The sequence below is a fragment of the Callorhinchus milii genome, unplaced genomic scaffold, assembly GCF_018977255.1.
Source record: "Callorhinchus milii isolate IMCB2004 unplaced genomic scaffold, IMCB_Cmil_1.0 Scaffold11, whole genome shotgun sequence".
In the NCBI taxonomy this organism is placed as follows: Eukaryota; Metazoa; Chordata; class Chondrichthyes; order Chimaeriformes; family Callorhinchidae; genus Callorhinchus; species Callorhinchus milii.
Genome location: NW_024704752.1, coordinates 4,866,162 through 4,886,276, shown reverse-complemented (window position 1 = coordinate 4,886,276; position 20,115 = coordinate 4,866,162). Strand labels below are relative to the sequence as shown.

At 46.5% G+C, this 20,115-nt stretch overlaps 1 protein-coding gene across 4 annotated transcripts in view; it reads right to left on the bottom strand.

Moving 5' to 3' along the window:
* rnf13 (ring finger protein 13) overlaps positions 1 to 19,394 on the bottom strand; it is a 100,378-nt gene extending 80,984 nt beyond the window's left edge. Inside the window, exons 1-3 of one of the 4 annotated variants that reach the window (XM_007902457.2) lie at positions 19,338 to 19,394; positions 7,632 to 7,771; positions 6,632 to 6,712 (exon numbers count right to left, since the gene is read on the bottom strand). In XM_007902457.2, coding sequence (XP_007900648.2) covers positions 6,632 to 6,712; positions 7,632 to 7,745 — 195 coding nt within the window. In that variant the 5' untranslated portion in view covers positions 7,746 to 7,771; positions 19,338 to 19,394. Of the gene's footprint in view, positions 1 to 6,631; positions 6,713 to 7,631; positions 7,772 to 15,492; positions 15,700 to 15,872; positions 16,060 to 19,337 lie in introns of those variants that run through there. The other 3 variants (XM_007902455.2, XM_007902456.2, XM_007902458.2) reach the window with 3 other exon arrangements.
* Positions 19,395 to 20,115: the final 721 nt, after the last annotated feature.

The window sequence follows — 20,115 nt, the reverse complement described above, 5'->3', positions numbered from 1 at the left end:
TCCATCCTACAGTCCCTCCACCTTGCCCCTCCCTTGCCTCCTTCAAGACTCTCCTTTTCGACTGTGCTTTCGATCAACCTGCTTTCTCCCTGCCCTCCACAATCAACAATCCTGACCCCCTGCTCGGGTCCGAAACACTGACTGTCCAGCACCTTGGGACATCCTCCCAACGTGAAAGGCGCTATACAAATGTAATTTTGTTGTTGATTATTATCGTAATAAAAATAAGTATGCATAATAATTATTAATAATATTATTGTTATATCTACCAATGGGGGAGGGGGGGGGTTTCTGCGTCATTTTGCAAATTAGAGTTGGAGGTGAACAAAGACCACAGAAAAGGGTCTAGAAAAAAAGCCATTAAAAATGACAGACATACAAGGAAGTAAACATCAAGGAATGCAGTTGAGGTTAAGATTGTTACAGTATTTTTTTGAGTATTTCCCAAAGGAAAACTTTAAAACAACAGTTTCTGGGTCAAATACATTAAAACTAAACTTTACTCTCATGCCTTGGGATCTCATCTAAACCTCTTGATTATATTACAGCTTTCCCAGGTCAGGAAATAGTGAATCAGGACAAGAATTTCTGTACCCCATGGGCTCATCCTCATGGCGACAGACACAGCAAAAAATGAGGTCAGTGTCAGCATTTACAGTGCCCCTAATTTTATTGCCTTTTGTCAGATGCTTTGAATACAAGCAAACAACGAGAAGAATGAAAATATTTCTGGGGTCAAGGGAATAAAACCAGGGTCAGCTTTGTGACAGGAAACAAGGTCAGCCTTTTGTTCAATGCAATACTCATGTATTTTATTAGAAAGACCTCACTATACCATACATCATGCATGGCTTGAGGCTCTCTTACCAATAAAGCCCACATAACTCACCCTTAATAATTTTGCTATGCGTTCAAAACAAAGCATTTAAGCTTTAACTGGGGGGGGGGAGGAGCAGAAAGAGTCTGCTACATCCACTTTTCTCTTTTATGCTATAGTGCTGTGTGCTTCTGAAAATCAAGCACCAAATCCTCAATTAGCTACCAGTGAAGCAACGGCTGTGCATTGCTGCTATATGAAATGGTGATGCCAATAGCATCAGTTTAGGTCTCAATAGTGATATCACATGCAAGAAAAGCATTGTCCAGTGAAATAATACTGATCCAAGTGAATTGTAGGGAATTCCTCATTGGGTAACTTCTCAGCTGATTGATGTCCCATGATATTCCTCTCTCACTTTCCTTCCTAGGTTTGCTACCTTTCTCTCCTAATTTTCAAAAGATTATGTCAAATCCAGTGGCCATATTGTTGTGACTTCTGAGTACATCACACTTCATTACCGTCAGGAAGGGATTTTTCACTGGATTGTGTATGAAGTCATCTATAAACCCTTACCGTCAGTAGGTCACAGAGCTAGGAGGAAGACTATAGAGAGCTTTGACAGGAAAAGGATCTTAACCTCTGTTGAATGGGGAACCAGTGAAGCTGGGCAAAGATGGGGGTGTTGTGCTCTTGGAGCTTGGTGTGGGAAAAGGACATGAGCTGCAGAGGTCTGAATAATATGCAGCCAGTGGAGGGAAGAGTTGGGAAGTCCGGCGAGCAAGGAGTTAGCAGAGTCAAGCCTGGACGTGATGAAGGTGGCCTGAGGGGAAAGGCAATGATGGAGCCGGGCAATGTTGCGGAGGTGGGGGAAGGCAGAATGGGTCATGGCATGGTTGTGGAATTTAAAAAACAAATGATGATCGGACAAGACACCAAGGTTCCGTACTGGCTCAGCGAGGTGTAGAGAGCATTCATGAATAGTGATGCTGACAGCGCCTGAGGTGGAGCCGCTGACTGGAGCCAAGCAGGAGGGTCTCTGTTTTGTCAACATTTAATTGGAGAAAGTTGGCTTTCATCCAGGACTTGATATCTGAGACAATCCATCAAGACAGCAGTGTCCTGGAGTCTAGGGTGAAGGCAGAGAGATTGGAGTTGGGTGTCGTCGGCAGATGTGCGGAAATTACCCCATGTCTGCAGGTGACACTACTGAGCGGGGGCATTTAAAGATTAAAGAGGACAGAGCCCCGAGGAACGTCACTGTGCAAGGGCAGGAGAAGCCGTTTGCAGATACAAAGTGGAGACGACGGGAAAGAGTGAACCCAGTCATGAACAGAACCTTGAAAGTGGAGCTGAGAGAAGAGGCGGTGGAGAAGAAGACTCCCAGCAAGGACAAATGGTCAAACAGAATTATTCCTGTGTGAGATCATGTCACTAATATTATGCAGCAGAGGTTTGGCACACGTCTGGCTGGTTAACTGTGATTGCTCTCACAAATTTCAGCTGCCCGATAGGTAAATGGAAATGTACACCAGGCCACAAAACTGTGTTATAATTACCAATTTGGAATCAACGGGCTTTGAAAATTTCAACTTTGATGCCTGAAATCAGAGAATATTGGCTTCTTGTGCTCTGTCACAGGAAGCACGACTGACATCCATTTTATACCACGGACCCATTGTAACATGAATTTTATGGACCCAAAACAATAGTTTTAGGGCTGGGTAGAATAGATTGATGGAGCTGCTGGAAGGTGGTTACCATATGCAAGGGATTTGGTGCATCACTAAGCAATGATAACTAATTTTCATCAGCTTCTGTGTAGAGTAAAGGCTGTGCCAATTTCTGAATGGCTTTTTACCCCTCTGGTCCCCCCACACCTTTTCCCTTATTCATAAATTTAATCACAGGATCCAATGGAACTTCATATCCCACATCATAAATCCAGAACATATTGCAGTACTACAATAAATAGAACTGTAAGTGTAAGTATTTCTGTACTTTAAACTGGTAAATTACCAATATTCTCTGCTTCCAAACATCTAAATTAAAATTCTCACATCCTGCTGTTTCCAAATTGGTAATTAGCACAAGTTTCTGTGCCTGGGTACAAATTTCTATTTACAATACAATCCAGGGCTACATCTTCACAGTCGTTATATGACTTGCTGAGAGATGCAACTCAATCCTGTGACTGAAAACTAATTGTCAAATCATGGGATTGGCTTTTACAGTAGGTAAAGGTGACAGACAAGACTCAATATTATGGAATACCAATGCTGTGGTATTATAAATAACCTGACTTATATTATGCATATAAAATAAGTGCTCTTAAAGTGATATTTAGTTAATAACTCAAAAGTTTTTCTTGAGGAGGAAGATGTAGATAACTTTCACAAACCAAACTAATTTTGTTATAGGATGTCATAGATGCTGGCATTCGGCCATCATGTCTTGTCACTGCTACCACTTTATTTTTAAAGTCAGCCTTGTATTTATTAATCCCATTTCTGTCCCTATATCCCTTAATGTGTTTACTGCTCAGGTGCATATCCAGATGCTTCAGAATAATTCTATTGATACAGCCTCAATAGCCACCTGTGCTAAGAACCCTCTGGGAGAAATTTCTTCTAACCTGATTCTTCTGCCAACAATCCTGAGAGGTTTATCTAAACCTCCTGGATTGTTTATTCCTTTAACAAAAAAAATCTTAATAGAAGCGATAGCTTTGATTCAGCTGCTTTTTAATGTACTTTAATTTTTTTGAGTAGATGATTATATTTCCATAATTAACAACCAATTCAAAGATCAGTTTGGTGTTTTACAAACAACTCAGTCCTTACACCACAAAAGGTGCAATTATATAGTATAGGTTTATTGGTAAATACGCACACATCTTACCTAGTAAGATAAACCAACACTGCACCCATCAGGATATATCATGTTACTACAACCTCTTGATGAGGAACTTGGTGTGATTTTTGAGCTCGTCCTTCTACAACAGGATTTCAAACTCAACTGGCCACAAAGGCCATTTAAGTTAACACTGTGCACTTTGAGAGCCACACCGTAAAAAAAAGGAACATAATACTATACCTGGAAATGTCCATTGTGATTGTGTCCACGCTCAAATATACCAATTTGCATGAATCATTACTCTGACTGCACAATTCCTAGTCATCCAAAAATGATGCAGACTCAATGGATAATACTGAGTCGCAATATTTAACTTGAATTCTAAAATATAATGTTTTTTACCTCATTGAAACAAAAATTATTGGCAGGCTGTGAAAATGCCATTTAGTACTACAGTACTATGAAACTGACCTTTCTATGACTTATGTCCTGATTTATTTTAAATGTAACACAAAGTAAAAGAAATACAGTTTTAAAGACATCTCTTCGCTATAGTGTTTTAAGTAGTGTTTATAGTTTTTCCTCAATGTTAGTTGTGTGTCATTACATGTGTACGTGAGCAAACTATCTAATTGGCTTTTGTTTTGCTAACTCTGTGAACTGTCATTAGCTTAAAGGGAATGTCATTCACGCAATGAAAATTTATGAGTGCATAGGTTTGAATAAACCTATGTCTTATATTACAAAGAGGGTTGGTTTAAAAAAACTGCAGAGAATAGTGGAGGTACTAAAACTGTCCTAATTCAAGGGACAAGGAAAGACAGGCAGATGTTCCTACCTCTGAAGTCTACCCTGCGATGGTTAGTGCAAAGACAGGAAAGCGTCACTAATGTGCATGAAAATTGGTGGATTCAGGTCATTGAATCCACTTTAATGACCTCAATCCACTCATTTTCTATCTGGTACAGAATTGGTATCAGCAGATGCCTGGAAATTGGCTGCACACAAGTCTCTGTTGTTTACATAATCTGGGGAGAAAATAATTAACGTGGGGTTAGGAAAGAGGATCGATGGCATGCATCATCCTCCCCCCACCCACCTTCACAAGACGAATCACAAGATTTATTTGCTTGAGACACGGATTTATCCATTTGAATCTCTACCTCATGCGAGGTATCAAGTACACATGAAACTTCTGCTCCTCTTCATAGGAGCGACGCATAGTCTGAAAAGACCTAAAAAAATAAAGATACCAGTGTCCCCTGCTGACAGGAAATAATAACTTCAGCTGGTGGAGAAAAAGTGCGTGTTCAACAACGACAACTCGCATTTATATAGCACCCCTCATGCAGGGTAGCGTCCCAGAGCGCTTGACAGCGGTGGAGCATGATGCCGAGCTGGGGGGCATTCAGTTAAAGAAGCAGTGTTCAGAGACGCACAGGGCTATCAATTGGTGAAGTAGGCATGGTCCAGCTCCTTGGGATATCCTCCCGACGTGAAAGGCACTACACAAATGTAATTTTGTTGTTGTCTCATCTGGGGCGAATTAGATTCCTGAAGCTTAGTGGTTAGAGCACTCGCCTCACAAGCGAAAGACCTGGGTTTGATTCCCAGGCAGGGCGAAACGTTGGGCAAGTTTCCTTGTTCCACACACCCCTGTTAACCTAGCAGTAAGTAGGAACCCGGTGGTTAAGTCAAATCGCTTTTCCGATGGCAATAATTTCTTCAAAAAAATAATAATTTGGTCACTCAATCCACGACTGGTTCTGGGATACTGCTGTGCACAATTGAATACCGCGTTTCGCCCACAAAATATACGGCCAATTCATTTTACAGTATATTCTGTGAAGTGCTTTGAGACGTCTTGAAGACGTGATAAGGCTCGATATCAAATACAAGGATTATTGTTATAATATGATTTTCACATGAAGAAACATCTGAGAACATTTCAAGGCTGAATTTGACTAATCCATGACCTTGGAAATCATCCCAAACAAAACATCTTCTAGAACTGTTGGCACAAAGTACAAATACAGATCGCATGAACAAAGAAGCCACTTAGACATGAAAAATTCAGTGCTATGAAGACCACAGAGGCTTCAATTTAGTCCATTAATTGCACACTCAGCAAAGGAAAATGAGAAGAATTTATTTCTCCACATTTCCACTCACACAAGATTACAAGAGATTCAGCCCCAAGGCAGCCCCAAGGTCTATTTCATTTCATCCGTCCAGACTACTCATCCTACTCTCCTCCCGAGATTTTATTTTACTGAGCCATCGTCCTGGGCTCAGTCACTCTAACTGGTTACCTATTCCAGTCATGAATTACCCTCCAAATAAAGTAATCTTCCTGGTATCTGTCCTGAAATTTCCCACAATGATTAATAACAAAACTAATACGATTGCAGGTAGCAGTGGCTGCTTCATCAGAACCCTAGATGCAAAGCAACTTTAGGAACATAGGAACAGGATTAGGCTATTCAGTCCCTTAAGCCCGTTCCACCATGGAATCGTGGCTGATCCCCTTTGCCCTATATCCATTGATACCCTTACCTAACATCAATCTGTCCACCTCTGTATTGAAAATTTGAATGGATCCAGCATCCACAGTCTTTTCAGAGAGAGTTCCAGATTTTCACTAGCCTTTTTTGTGAAAAGATGCTCCCTACCTCTGCAATCTGTCCTTGATTCTAAGCCCCAGCTCAGTGACAAAAGCATGTATGAGGGTTTCAGTGGCGTCTGAAGTAAAATGGGGCGAAGTGGAGGAGGTGAAGGGAGGCAGTCCTGGTCAGGGATTGAATGTGGGATAGGAAGGATGACTGGGGATCAAATCTGAGGCCAAGGCTGTGCACAGATTTGGTTAGTCTGAGGGATAGACAGGGAAGGTTAAGGAATTTTATACTGCAGGTGAGAAGATGAAAAAATAAATTAAATTAAAACAGACATGAACATTACCTGTAGACCATCTTTAGGAAGGCGGTAACCAAATCTTGATGGTAGATCGTCAAAATTCTGCGTTCTGTTTTCAATGGAATGCTGAAAATTTAAGAATTAGAATTCACACAAATCATTACACACTTATCTTTGCCATTGGAACCCTGAAAATATATGCATCAAGACAACTAATCGTGTTACTCTACTTCAACACAATACCTGTACTCATACTTAGGTTTGCCAGTTTCCAGGTTTTATTTGGTAAAATTTGGTATTTGCTGTTTTTTCCAATTTTCCAAATTAACAATTAATTGCTATTTTTTTGAACTACAAGCGTACAGTATTCATCTAGTATTAATGTAGTAATCTATCGTCGAGACATGAAACTCATATAGTCTCAGCTGACACTCCACTGGGACTTCAACCCTGTGTTTCCCCCACCTTTTTTTCTAAATTGCTTCTGTTTCTTTCTCTCTGCCTTTCTCTCTGCCTTGGGGGAGCACTGCACTGTTGGAGCTGTTTTGCGTCAAACGAGACATTAAATCACGGTTCTGTCCGCCTGATTATACAAAGTTGTAATTTGCCAGAATTAGTTTCTGGAGTGAGTGGTTTCTGGTTGAGAAATTAAAACAGTTTCTGAATGCTTTTCAAAGACTTCAAGACAGCTACGAACTGCTGGCTGCATTGTTGGTCTTTCCAGCTGATTATGGGAAAGAGGTGCAACTGGTTGGGATGCAGACACACTTTCACTTCTTTGAATTTGAGGAGCAACACAGCGAGCTACTTTATAATAATATAATAAGACTTGCATTTGATAAAGAGCCTTATCTCGGTGTCTATTTTGTGGACATTGACAGATGCAAAAGGATAAGAAATAAGCACTGACACCAACAAAAAACATAATAATCATCTATAAATGTAAATTGTATTTTTATATTATTAATATAATCATCAATCAAACTTGTTTGTACCACACGCTGCCATCTAGTTCTCTACAAAGGAGATAGTCTGTCATACTTACAGCTATAAGGTCGCCTTCCACTGGCCAAAGATGAAGAAAAGCCACAAAATAGACAGTGAAACTGACGTGAATCTGTGAGGCAGATAAAATTAACACACCCAAGGGCAAAATCATCTTCAGATGCACTGCAACTGCAGCACCTAATGCAAGAAACAGAAAAGTCATATGAAAACATACATCACAAATCTACCATCATTATCATTGTAACCATTTCATTTGCAGCACTTCACAGCTTCGGGAGCTAGTACGCCCACTGTATAATAATGCTAACCAAACAAAAAAGGCTATAAAACACCCGACTGGGACCCTGTGTTTCCCCCACCTTTTTTTTAAACTGCTTCTGTTTCTTTCTCTCTCTCCCTTACAGTGCTTTAGGTGCCAGCAACCTAATTATCCGTTATTTTCATGAGGCTGAATTATTTAACCATAAACATGGCAATGGACAGGGTTCAATATAGGGTTCATCTAGCTGGTCCTGGGGGGAGGAAATCACAACCGAGTGTGATCCAGTGGTTGTGTGCACCTTTTAGTACAATATTTTGATACCCATTATGAGCATCAAATAGCACTGGTTAACTGAAACGAAAAGGGGTGCTTTTGTTTCTTTTCTCTCTCCCATCTCCTGAAGAGGTCTAACATTGTACTTCAAGGTCATTTGGTTCAAGGAGTTATTTTCTGCTGCTAGCAGCACAAGAAAAGTAATTTAAGCATCAGCTAAGAACATGGAACTAGACAGCATTACAGCTTTAGAAACAGCCACTGTGGAGAACAGCTATAGGTGAATATTCAGTAAGAGTTTGCATTATAGAATTTACCTGGTTAATCTGATTATCTTTTAGAGTGCATCAAAATCACACACTGGGCTAGTTATTAGATTAAACTGATAAATGCGAAAGTCACATAACACACATAGTACCACACATAGTACCCGTCATGATTGGTAAAACAAATAGGTGCATATTCGAGGTGTCCAGGAGGAATGTGGAAGCAATACATCAAAACCATGCTGTATGAACCATCTTTACCTGATTTTTTTTCTAGCCCCGCCCAACTCCCCCCTACCTATAAGCATGTTTGCAATAAACTCTTTCTGTGTGTGGAAGGAGGGACTGCACTGCGTAATCACACAGCCACAAAGGGCAGGCTGCTCGTCTCACGGAGAAGGACAGAGAGAGCTTTGTTTTCTTTAATCTTGCACCTGATCCACGAGTGCTTAATCACAACAAGGGGGAGAGAAGAGTATTCTTTTGTATGCATCTTTTCTAATTTTTTTTAAAAATACGTCATTAAGGTGTTAGGGTTTAGCAGTACACAGATGTAGGAACCAGAATTCAGCCTAGCTAAACTTGCTGGTCAGTATTCCTTTGTTTATTGATGAATTCATACAGGGAGGAGGACTGGGATCTGGGAACCTTTATAATCTATGCAAACAAATTGAAATAGATTGTAAATTCCATTCAAAAAAAGAAGGGCGTTTCTCCTGGTATCCTTGTCAACAATTACCCAAATAAAATTGGCCACTCGCTCCATGCCTGCTTCTTGGACATTCCTGTGCGGTTCACTAACAAAACACAGTAACTCCATATTACAGTATATCCTGTGAACCTCTTTGGGATGTTCTCCCGATGTGAAAGCTGCTAAACCAATTTATGTATGATTATTGTTAATGCACAGCATGGAAAAAGACCATTCAGCACAACTAGTCGATGCTGGTGGTTATACTCCACATGACTAATGTGGAGCTGGACAAGCAAAGGGAAGCTTGCCAGACAGTTTTCTCAAAGTCAAGTTACATGGTTTTAACTGGTTGAACTCCAGCAGTACTGCAAAGCACACTCTGGGGTCCCCAAGCCTTGGTTCTTGCCAACCTGCACCTTATACTCTGTAAGCAGGTGCACTCCTCCGGGAAGAGAGTGCACATTACATTCCAAACACACAGAAATGTCCATGAGTAAGTGCCATAGATATTTGGAAACCTCAGCCTGATTTGATGGGTTGATAGGCCAAATGGCCTCCTTCTGTGCTGTATCATTTTTGATTCTGGATGTGTCAGACTCCCAGCTGATCAAAACAAAATATGAGGATTCCTTGCCTTTTTTTCCCGCCCCTGAAACTCTAAAGAGGTTTCAGAAAGCAAGGAACATTCAAATCATTTGCTTGTAAACCATGCACAATATGTTTGCCAAGTGTGCCCACAAGCTTGGTCATATGAACTCAGCGCAGCCCTCACAAGTCCACCCAAGCTGAAGAAACTGCAGGGAAATCAATGACACATTTATCACGTGCACTTTCTTCACAATAGCCTTGAGTCTGATATGCAGAGAAGTACCACTGTGTCAATGATGAGACACGTTATTACTGCAAGTTGAAAAAGATTGCAGCTGATTGAAACTTTGGAAAGCAGAAGAATGAGATGGCATAAGAATGACTCATTTGCATTGAAGTCTGGTGATGCTTTTCCAAGAACAACTTCGACCTAAGTATTTCAACACACTTAAAGATTATCCATTTCAAAACTGGCAATTCAGCTCATGTAAACAATTTATCCCGCCATAAGAAATTAACTTTATAGCCTATTGGTAATATATTGCACTAACTCTATCAATCAAGTTCATGTTTAGCTCAGAGTTTAAATAAGTATCACTAAAACTTTCCCCCACAATTTTTTGCTTTGTTTTCAACAGACATTCATGGAGTTGCATCTCAGTAGAAGGAACAAAAGAATCAAAATGACTTCAGGAAGGGAGAGAAAATTATAACATACCTACTGTGAACAATTATAAATCACAGAGAGAGAGAGAGAGAGAAAGCTGGATCGTGCTTCTAGTCCATAACACACTTGGGCTTCAGATGATTTACTTCGCCGTAATTTGCTATCCTATATGTAACAAATCCTAGGTAACGAGTTATTTCCATCTAATGCACTACCAGGAATTCATTATCTTACCACACAAGGTTGAACGCTCAGTGATACACCTGACAGGATGCTACAGAGCTGTTTTCAAAATTCATAGTGTTTTATCCAAAGGGCAATAAGCATTTGTTCAGCTACAGCCTTTTGCTCTCTAGAGTCATTAAGCAACTGAGACGGTTTAATTTGTCTCATGAGATGAGCTGTTAACCAGTTTTCATCTCAGAGATCACCCACTGAAGACTTTGAGTTGAGTATTGATCTGGGTATATTTGTGGTTGAAGAACATCACAGGAAAACTGCAAGTAGCACTGCAAAGCAGTTGCGAGGTTATTTGGCCACAGAAACAGTTGCTAAGTAACATCTGAATGTAAAACCAGTCTATAAAGCAATACTCACTTCATTAGTACTTAATGAAGCATTTTGTGAAGCACTCAGATATTATGTAAAAAGGTACTATATATTTTTTAATCCGTCTGATACATGTGGAAACCCATCACTATGCTTAAGCATATCCAAACTAATGAAAGTGCTACGTATTCTGTTTGTCTAGAATGCAGTGTGCACTCTCTCCTCGAGGGTGCTCGCCTAATCCTGGAAAGTTTTAGGGGCAGGATAGTAAGGCTTAGGGACCCCAGAGTGTGCATTAAGTGTAACTGCTGGAGTTTATCCGGCTAAAAATGCTCAATTGCCAATGAGAGCACTGTCTGGCAAGCTTTATACTGCTTGTCAAGCTGGCACCACCCAACTTGTTAAGAGATTTGGCCCCCAGTGTCAACAGGACCTGAGTGGGAAGAATCCCTACCCCCAGTTCCTGCCGACAAGGCAAACTGTCTGATCTGTCATTAAGAGTACGTGGACCCACCTTGCTCTGGAACCAGACTGCCACAGATCGACTCAATGCAATAAAAATAATAATAACAGCATTTCCACAATCCTCCTGCCCACATCCCTAACAGTGTGCCAGTCTGGCTCAGTTGGTAGAACTCTTGCCTCTGAGTCAGAAGGTTGAGTTCCAACCCCACATTGGGACTTGGAACCCATAAAGACTATACTGACACGTCAGGTTTGATTCCCAGCTGTGCTTCCTTCCCCACATTCAGTCCCTGGCCAGGACTGCTTTCCTCCACCCCCGCCACATTGCCCGGCCCCGCCACATCGATCACCCTCGCCACATCGCCTGCCCTATCGGCCGCCCCCGCCACAACTGCTGCCCCGGCCCCATCAGCCGCCCCCACCACATCGCCACCTCTGACCATAAGTCACACTTAATGCAGATGAAACCTATTTTCTCCTATTCAAACATTTATCCAATTCCCTCTTAAAAGCTAAAATGGATTATGTGTCAATCATGGTTCCAGGTAGGGCATTCCACATCCTAACAACCCTCTATGTAAAACTGAGAATTACAATTACCTTAAACCTATGCCATCTTTTTACTGATCACTGACCAGTGGAAATAGATTTTCCCTCATTTCCATTTTCATTAGTTGGGGTCTAACTACTGAATTATAACAGTTTAAAATCACCTCTTGCTCTTACATTCTATGTTCTATAAAACCATTAGATTTTTTTCCCCAATCAAAAGGTTATGTCCTGGCTTGACTATGCTAACTCCCTGCTCACAGAAAATTTTGTTTAGTCTTTTTGAACCATCCACCTCAGAACACCCAACCTGACGTCCCACCCAACATAGCATCAAGCTGATTTTTAAATATCCTGGCCTCAACCACCTTGACTGGCAACCTGGTCCACTCATTAATTATAGACTGGGTAAAGAAAAACTATCTAGGGTTTGTCCTAAGATTGCCCTTTACAACTCTAAACCTATTTCTTCTTGTTGTATCCTAAAGTATTGATGTGGGTGTACTTTTTCAATCCCATTTAATTTTTTATGCACCTAGAATCATTGAATCATAGAATCTTACAGCACAAAAGGCCATTCAGCCCATCGTGTCTCTGCCGACTTTTTCAAAGAGCTACCAACTAGTCCCACTCTCCTGCTCTTAACCCAATAGAACCTCTATAAGGTTCCCTCTCAGTCGTGTTCTCTCAAGACTGAAGAGATGAGTCTCAAGATTTGTCTAATCGTTCCTTGAACACTGGAATCACCTTTGTTGCTGTCCTCTAGGGCCTGGGCAATCCCATATTATTGTGGTGACCAGAACTGTTTGCAGTATTAAAGATGTGGTCAGAGCACTGTACGGCCTGAGTACGATTTCTGGAGAACTAAACTCAAATGATTTAGTAATAGAGCCCAGCATTCTTTTGTGTCAACCTGATTCAATTGGTATCTGAATCAGTTTGTGTTCCACGTCAGGACTTGGAACTTGTATAGTCTAAGATGACACTCCAATGGAGTGCTGGTGCGCTGCATTGTTAGGATGAGACATTTAACCTTAGCCCATCTGCTTCTTCAGAGGGACATTAAAAAAAATGTTAATATTCCAAAAGGGAAGGGAATTTCTCCAGGTGTCTTGGCCAAAAATTCCCTAAATAAAATTGGTCATTCACTTACTTTATGGCTACTTGTCGGATATTGCTGTGCACAAATTGGCTGTTGAATTCTCCTACAATACACAGAGACACTGCACTTTACATTAAATCTTGTGAAGTGCTTTGACACAACAACAAATTACATTTGTATAGAGCCTTTCAGTTAGGAGGACATCCCAAGGTGTTGAACAGTCAGGGATCCGCACCCAAGCTGGTATGGGATCAGGAGGGTTGGAAGGTGGGGAGAATAGAGGTATGAGGGTGACTGAAGGCATGGTCAAAGAGGAGGGTCTTGAGATGGGTCTTGAAGGAGGCAACGGACTGTGCAATGGATTTCCGGAGGGTGGGAACAGAGAGGCTGAAAGCCCACCAACCAATGGTGGGGCGAGTAAGGCAGGGGATGCGAAGCAGGCCGGAATATGTTGAGCGGAGGGAGCAGACAGGTTGGTAGGGGGTTAAGAGGCCACAGAGGTAGTTAGTCACTCACTCCGTGACTGTTTGTAGAACATTGCTTTACGCAACTTGCTGCTGCATTCTCCCACAAAATATAATCAATCCACTTTACAGTATATTCTATGAAGCGGTTTGAGACCCTTACATTTGATTCATGTCATCTCAACATGATAAGGCACTATATCAAATGCAAGGATTATTATTATTACTTGGAACTGTCAGCTCAGTTGGTAGCATTCGTGCCTCTTGGCCAGAAGATTGTGAACTCAACCCCCACATCAGCACTTAAGCTGATTGTCTGAGTAATAAAGTGCAATTGTTTTGAAGCGCTTTAAAATATTTCAAAGTGCTTTACGATAATTACTAACAAGTGCTTTTGACAGATTTTTCAAAGAGAAATATGGTCGTCAATTTGCACACAATAACAGGCATGAAGCAAAACATTTAAACTGGAGGATTACTCGAAAAGACACCAGGAAGAATACATTTCTCTTTTAGAATAATATATCGGGATCTTTCATCCTACCTGAAGTCAGGCAGAACATGCCTGGGGAGTCCTGTAGCTCATTGGTTAAGTGAAGTGGTTGCAAGTGAAAGACCTGAGTTCAGTTCCAGGCAGAGGGGGAAACCTTGGGCACGTTTCCTCACTCCACACAGAGCCTAATAATAATCCCTCCAAAACCAAAAACAATAATAAAGTGGTCATTTTCAACCTATGACTGTTTGGGGGAGGGACATTGCTGTGCGCAATTGGCTGCCAAGTTCGCCCACAAAAAATACAGTCAATTCACTTTAAAGTGTGTTCTGTGAAGCGCTTTGGGACGTCCTCTCAACGTGAAAAGCGCTATATCAAATGCAAGGATTATTATTATTATTAATAACATTTCAGCCAAAGGACAACATCTCCAACAAAGTAGTACTCCCCAACATTACACTGGAGCGTCAGCCTAGACTGGAACTTGAATATATTACCTTCTGTCCCAGAGCCGAAAGTGCTACACTTACCAACTGAGCCAAGATGACACTAAGTTCATATTCAGCACTTTACCAAACACTTGATTTTGTTTGCTGAGCCAGAGGCATGCGACGGAGGCGCACACAATACAGCTGTGGGTGAGGGAAAGAATGTATGCATAGCACAGACTTTTCAAACGGGCAGTTGTTTACCAGAGATGAACAATAGTTTCCAGGACTTGTGGTTTCGCTGCCATTGTGTATTTCCAGTGTGTAAGCTTAAGATGACAATCCCAAACCAAAGGTAAATAAATGCCCACTTGTGATGCCTCTGTCCTTCAAACAGTGAACCTTAACCGGCTGACAAGAATCTAAACAAAAACTCGAAAAATGATAAATCCCGAGATTAGGCTTCAACACGTCTCGCCCACAAATACACGGTCGGTTCACTTTGCAGTATATTCTGTGAAGTGCTTTGAGGTGCAGAGAAGACGTGTCTTCGCTTTGCTTCCTCCCTTTCCTCCTTCAAGGCCGGTCTCAAGACCTTTCTCTTCAACCGTGCCTTCAGCTCCCCTCTCGACCCTCTACCCCCTCCTCGCCCCCTCCCTCTCTCCCCTCACCCTCACCATGTCCCCCTCCTCGCCCCCTCCCTCCCCTCACCATGTCCCCGCTCCTCGGCCCCTCCCTCTCTCCCCTCACCCTCACCATGTCCCCCCTCCTCGCCCCCTCCCTCTCTCCCTTCACCCTCACCATGTCCCCCCTCCTCGCCCCCTCCCTCCCCTCACCCTGACCATGGCCCCCCTCCTCGCCCACTCCCTCCCCTCACCCTCCCCCTCACCATGTCCCCCTCCTCGCCCCCTCCCTCTCTCCCCTCCCCCTGACCATGTCCCCCCTCCTCAGGTCCCGACCCAACTGTACAGCGCCTCGGGACGTCCTCCCGACGTGAAAGGCGCTCTATAAATGAAATCCTGTTGTTGTTGTTGTTGTATCAGACGCAAAGGATTATTGTTTATTATTATATTATTATATTATTATTACAACACAAACCGGATCCGGCAAACCGAACTGCGACTGCTCCTGGTCGGTAAATATAAACACTGTGCACAAGTCGGAGCTCTTTACATCGGATGTGGGCTGAAGAGCTGCACCAGCGGGGAGTCAGGAGTCAGAGTCAGAGCGACCAAAGGCCCTGCGTTACAATGACAATCTTCTCCCATCGTGAGTTCGGGGCAGAAACACGGAGGGGATCCGCTCCTCACGGTACAAGTGACCAGGCCCCGGGGGGGGGGCAGCCTGACACTCAGCAACCCGGAACGGCTCCCCCTGCCCTCCCTGCCCTGGGGAAGGCCCACACCAGCCTGGGGTAGGGGCAGGGGGTGGCCCGGCTCTGCCTTTCCCGCCACACACAGTGACACGAGCTGCCTTACCTTACTCACCGCAACCCGGGCCGCTCCCAGCTGATCAACACACACACACACACACACACAGCACAGGCCGCATGTGAGGGAGGAGGAGACCACAGCGGCGCCGCCTCACAGCAGCATCGCCCGCACCAGCACAGCCAGAGAGCCGCACAGCCCGGCCCCTGGCAACCGTCACTCACACACACAGCCCCGCCCCCAGCAACCGTCACTCACACAGCCCCGCCCCCCAGCAACCGTCACTCACACAGCCCCGCCCCCCAGCAACCGTCACTCACACAGCCCCGCCCCCCAGCAACCACCACTCACACAGTCACGTCCCGCCCCCCAGAAACTGTCACTCACATAGCCCCGCCCCCCAGAAACTGTCACTCACACAGCCCCGCCCCCAGCAAGTGTCACTCACACAGCCCCGGCCCGCGCCCTCAGCAACTGCCACTCACACAGCCGCGCCCCCAGCAACTGTCACTCACACAGCACAGCCCAGTCCCGCCCTCCCAGCAACTGTCACTCACACAGACCCACCCACAGCAGCTGTCACTCACACAGCCCCGCCCCCCCAGCAATTGACACTCACACAGCCCCGCCCCGCCCCCCAGCAACTGTCACTCACACAGCCCCGGCCCGCGCCCAGCAACTGTCACTCACACAGCCCCATCCCGCCCTCCCAGCAACTGTCACTCACACAGCCCCGGCCCGCGCCCAGCAACTGTCACTCACACCGCCACGCCCCGCCCCCCAAACAACTGTCACTCACACAGCCCTCCCCGCCCTCCAGCAACTGTCACTCACACAGCCCCGCCCCCCCACAGCAACTGTCACTCAAACAGCCCCGCCCCGCCCCCCCAGCAATTGTCACTCACACAGCCCCGCCCCCACAGCAACTGTCACTCACACAGCCCCGCCCCCACAGCAACTGTCATTCACACGGCCCCGCCCCCCAACAACTCACTCACACAGCCCCGGCCCGCGCCCAGCAACTGTCACTCACACAGCCCCGGCCCGCGCCCAGCAACTGTCACTCACACAGCCCCATCCCGCCCTCCCAGCAACTGTCACTCACATCGCCCCGCCCCGCCCCCCAAACAACTGTCACTCACACAGCCCTCCCCGCCCCCCAGCAACTGTCAGTCAGACAGCCCCGCCCCCCCAGTAACTGTCACTCACACGGCCCCGCCCTCCCAGCAACTGTCACTCACACAGCCCCGCCCCCCCCAGCAACTGTCACTCACACAGCCCCGCCCCCCCACAGCAACTGTCACTCAAACAGCCCCGCCCCGCCCCCCCCAGCATTTGTCACTCACACAGCCCCGCCCCCACAGCAACTGTCACTCACACAGTCCCGCCCCCACAGCAACTGTCATTCACACGGCCCCGCCCCCCAACAACTCACTCACACAGCCCCGCCCCCCCAGCAACTATCACTCACACAGCCCCGGCTCGCGCCCTCAGCAACTGCCACTCACACAGCCCCGCCCACCCAGCAACTGTCACTCACACAGCGCCGCCCCCCCAGCAACTATCACTCACACAGCCCCGGCTCGCGCCCTCAGCAACTGCCACTCACACAGCCCCGCCCACCCAGCAACTGTCACTCACACAGCTCCGCCCCGCCCCGCCCCCACAGCAACTGTCATTCACACGGCCCCGCCCCCCAACAACTCACTCACACAGCCCCGGCCCGCGCCCAGCAACTGTCACTCACACCGCCCCGCCCCCCAAACAACTGTCACTCACACAACCCCCCCGCCCCGCGCCCCCTACAACTGTCACTCACACAGCCCTCCCCGCCCCCCAGCAACTGTCACTCACACAGCCCCGCCCCCCCACAGCAACTGTCACTCAAACAGCCCCGCCCCGCCCCCACAGCAACTGTCACTCACACAGCGCCGCCCCCCAGCAACTATCACTCACACAGCCCCGGCCCGCCCCCCCAACAACTGCCACTCACACAGCCCCGCCCACCCAGCAACTGTCACTCACACAGCTCCGCCCCCAGCAACTGTCACTCACACAGCCCCGAATCGCAGCAACTGTCACTCACACAGCCCCGCCCACAGCAACTGTCACTCACGAAGCTCCGCCCCCAGCAACTGTCACACAGCCCCGGCCCGCGCCCCAGCAACTGTCACTCACACAGCCCCGTCCCGCCCCCCCAACAACTGTCACTCACACAGCCCCGCCCCCCCCAACAACTGTCACTCACACAGCCCCGCCCCCCCAACAACTGTCACTCACACTGCCCCGCCCTCCCAGCAACTGTCACTCACACAGCCCCGCCCCCCAACAACTGTCACTCACACAGCCCCGCCCCTTCCCCAGTAACTGTCACTCACACAGCCCCGCCCTCCCAGCAACTGTCACTCACACAGCCCCGCCCCCCTTAACAACCGTCACTCACACAGCCCCGCCCCCCAGCAACTGTCACTCACACAGCCCCGCCCCCCAACAACTGTCACTCACACAGCCCCGCCCCCAACAACTGTCACTCACACAGCCCCGCCCCCAGCAACTGTCACTCACACAGCCTCGCCCCCCCAACAACTGTCACTCACACGGCCCCGCCCCCCCAGCAACTGTCACTCACACAGCCCCGCCCCCCAGCAACTGTCACTCAGACAGCCCCGCCCCCCAGTAACTGTCACTCACACGGCCCCGCCCTCCCAGCGACTGTCACTCACACAGCCCCGCCCCCCAGCAACTGTCACTCACACAGCCCCGCCCCCCAGCAACTGTCACTCACACAGCCCCGCCCCCCCAACAACTGTCACTCACACGGCCCCGCCCCCCAGCAACTGTCACTCACACGGCCCCGGTCACCAAGTGTCCCAGTGTCTGGTGCGCTCCGGCGGTCCCAGTGTGCGCTCTGGGGACCCCACGCCTCGGCTCTGGCCAACCGGCGTCCCAATACTCTCCGGAATTGGATAAGCGGATTGGACCCGTCCCTCCGGGGAGGGAGAGAGCGCGTTCCAACCCAACAATCTGTCCCTGGGATTTCCGTGTGTGCCGATGGGATGCCACGGAAATCTCAGCTTTGGTTTGGAGACTCTTAATCGCAGGGGTGGGCTTCCGCACGTGTCAGGACACGTGACCCCCCCCCAAAGAAAAAATTGGTTACTGTTAATTTCGGCTGCACTCAGCGCCACTCACTCCTCCTGAGTTTACTGTGCGGCGGTGCAGCGGATGAAGGACAACGAGAAGAACAACTTGGATTTATGTAGCGCCCTCCACGCCGGACGGTCCCGGAGCGCTTCGGCGCCAAACGATGGGGCTCCGTCTCAGCGAGTGCTCTGATAATATTCGCTCCGTCCAAATAAAGATGAGCTTTCAATTCAAAATTCAAAGCCAACACTGTAAATGTTGATTTGTGAACTGAACGTTAAAGACGTGCGCCTCCGCAGCCTTTAAAGGTCGGAAGTAAAAACGCAGTAATTAAACAGAATAGAGCAAAAAACGGCAGCTTTTACCAACCGGCTGTTTTGTTTCGCAACTTGTAAATTCGCTGCAGCCTTCACCCTGAACACTTGGGCCAACTGGTGTGTGACGTGGAGCCCCCAAGTGGTCCTGCGCTGCCCGAGAGAAGCCATCGCTTGGAGGATTGGAGGATACAACGGACATCAGTCCCAGTTGGATTCCCGGCACAGGGCGAAACCTTGGGCGAGTTTCCTTGCTCCACGCGCCTGATAATAATAATCCCTCCCAAACCCAAAAACACAACAGCAAACCGGTCATCTTCAACCCACCACTGTTTGTGGGGACGCCGCTGTGCGCAATTGGCTGCCGCGTTTCGCCCCCAAGTATACGGTCACTTCACTTTACAGTCTATTCTGTGAAGCGCTTTGAGATGCCGAGAAGATGTGGAGAAGCGCTCTATCAAATGCAAGGATTGTTACTATCAGGACCTCGGGGTCAAGGTGGACACCGACTTTTGCCTGGCCATTGTCCTGAGAAGGGGCGAAGGGCACTCTGGTCATGCTCGTCTCTCTTCAAGGACAGCAAGGTCTCAATTCTGGTCAAGTTTGCGGAATGCAAGACCTGGGTGTTGTCTATCTGGATGTTGTTCAGACCTGCAGTTCTGATGTTCGTTCTCCAGATAAACCATTTCAGAGGTCCATCCCTACTTGGCGAACATTTTGATTTTGCCAAATCATTGATTTGAATTTCGGGGAAGCTACAAAGGACTCACTCAATTTGATGTGTGAAATAATTTGACCCATCTTTATCTGAACACATTCACACCTGTGTTCAT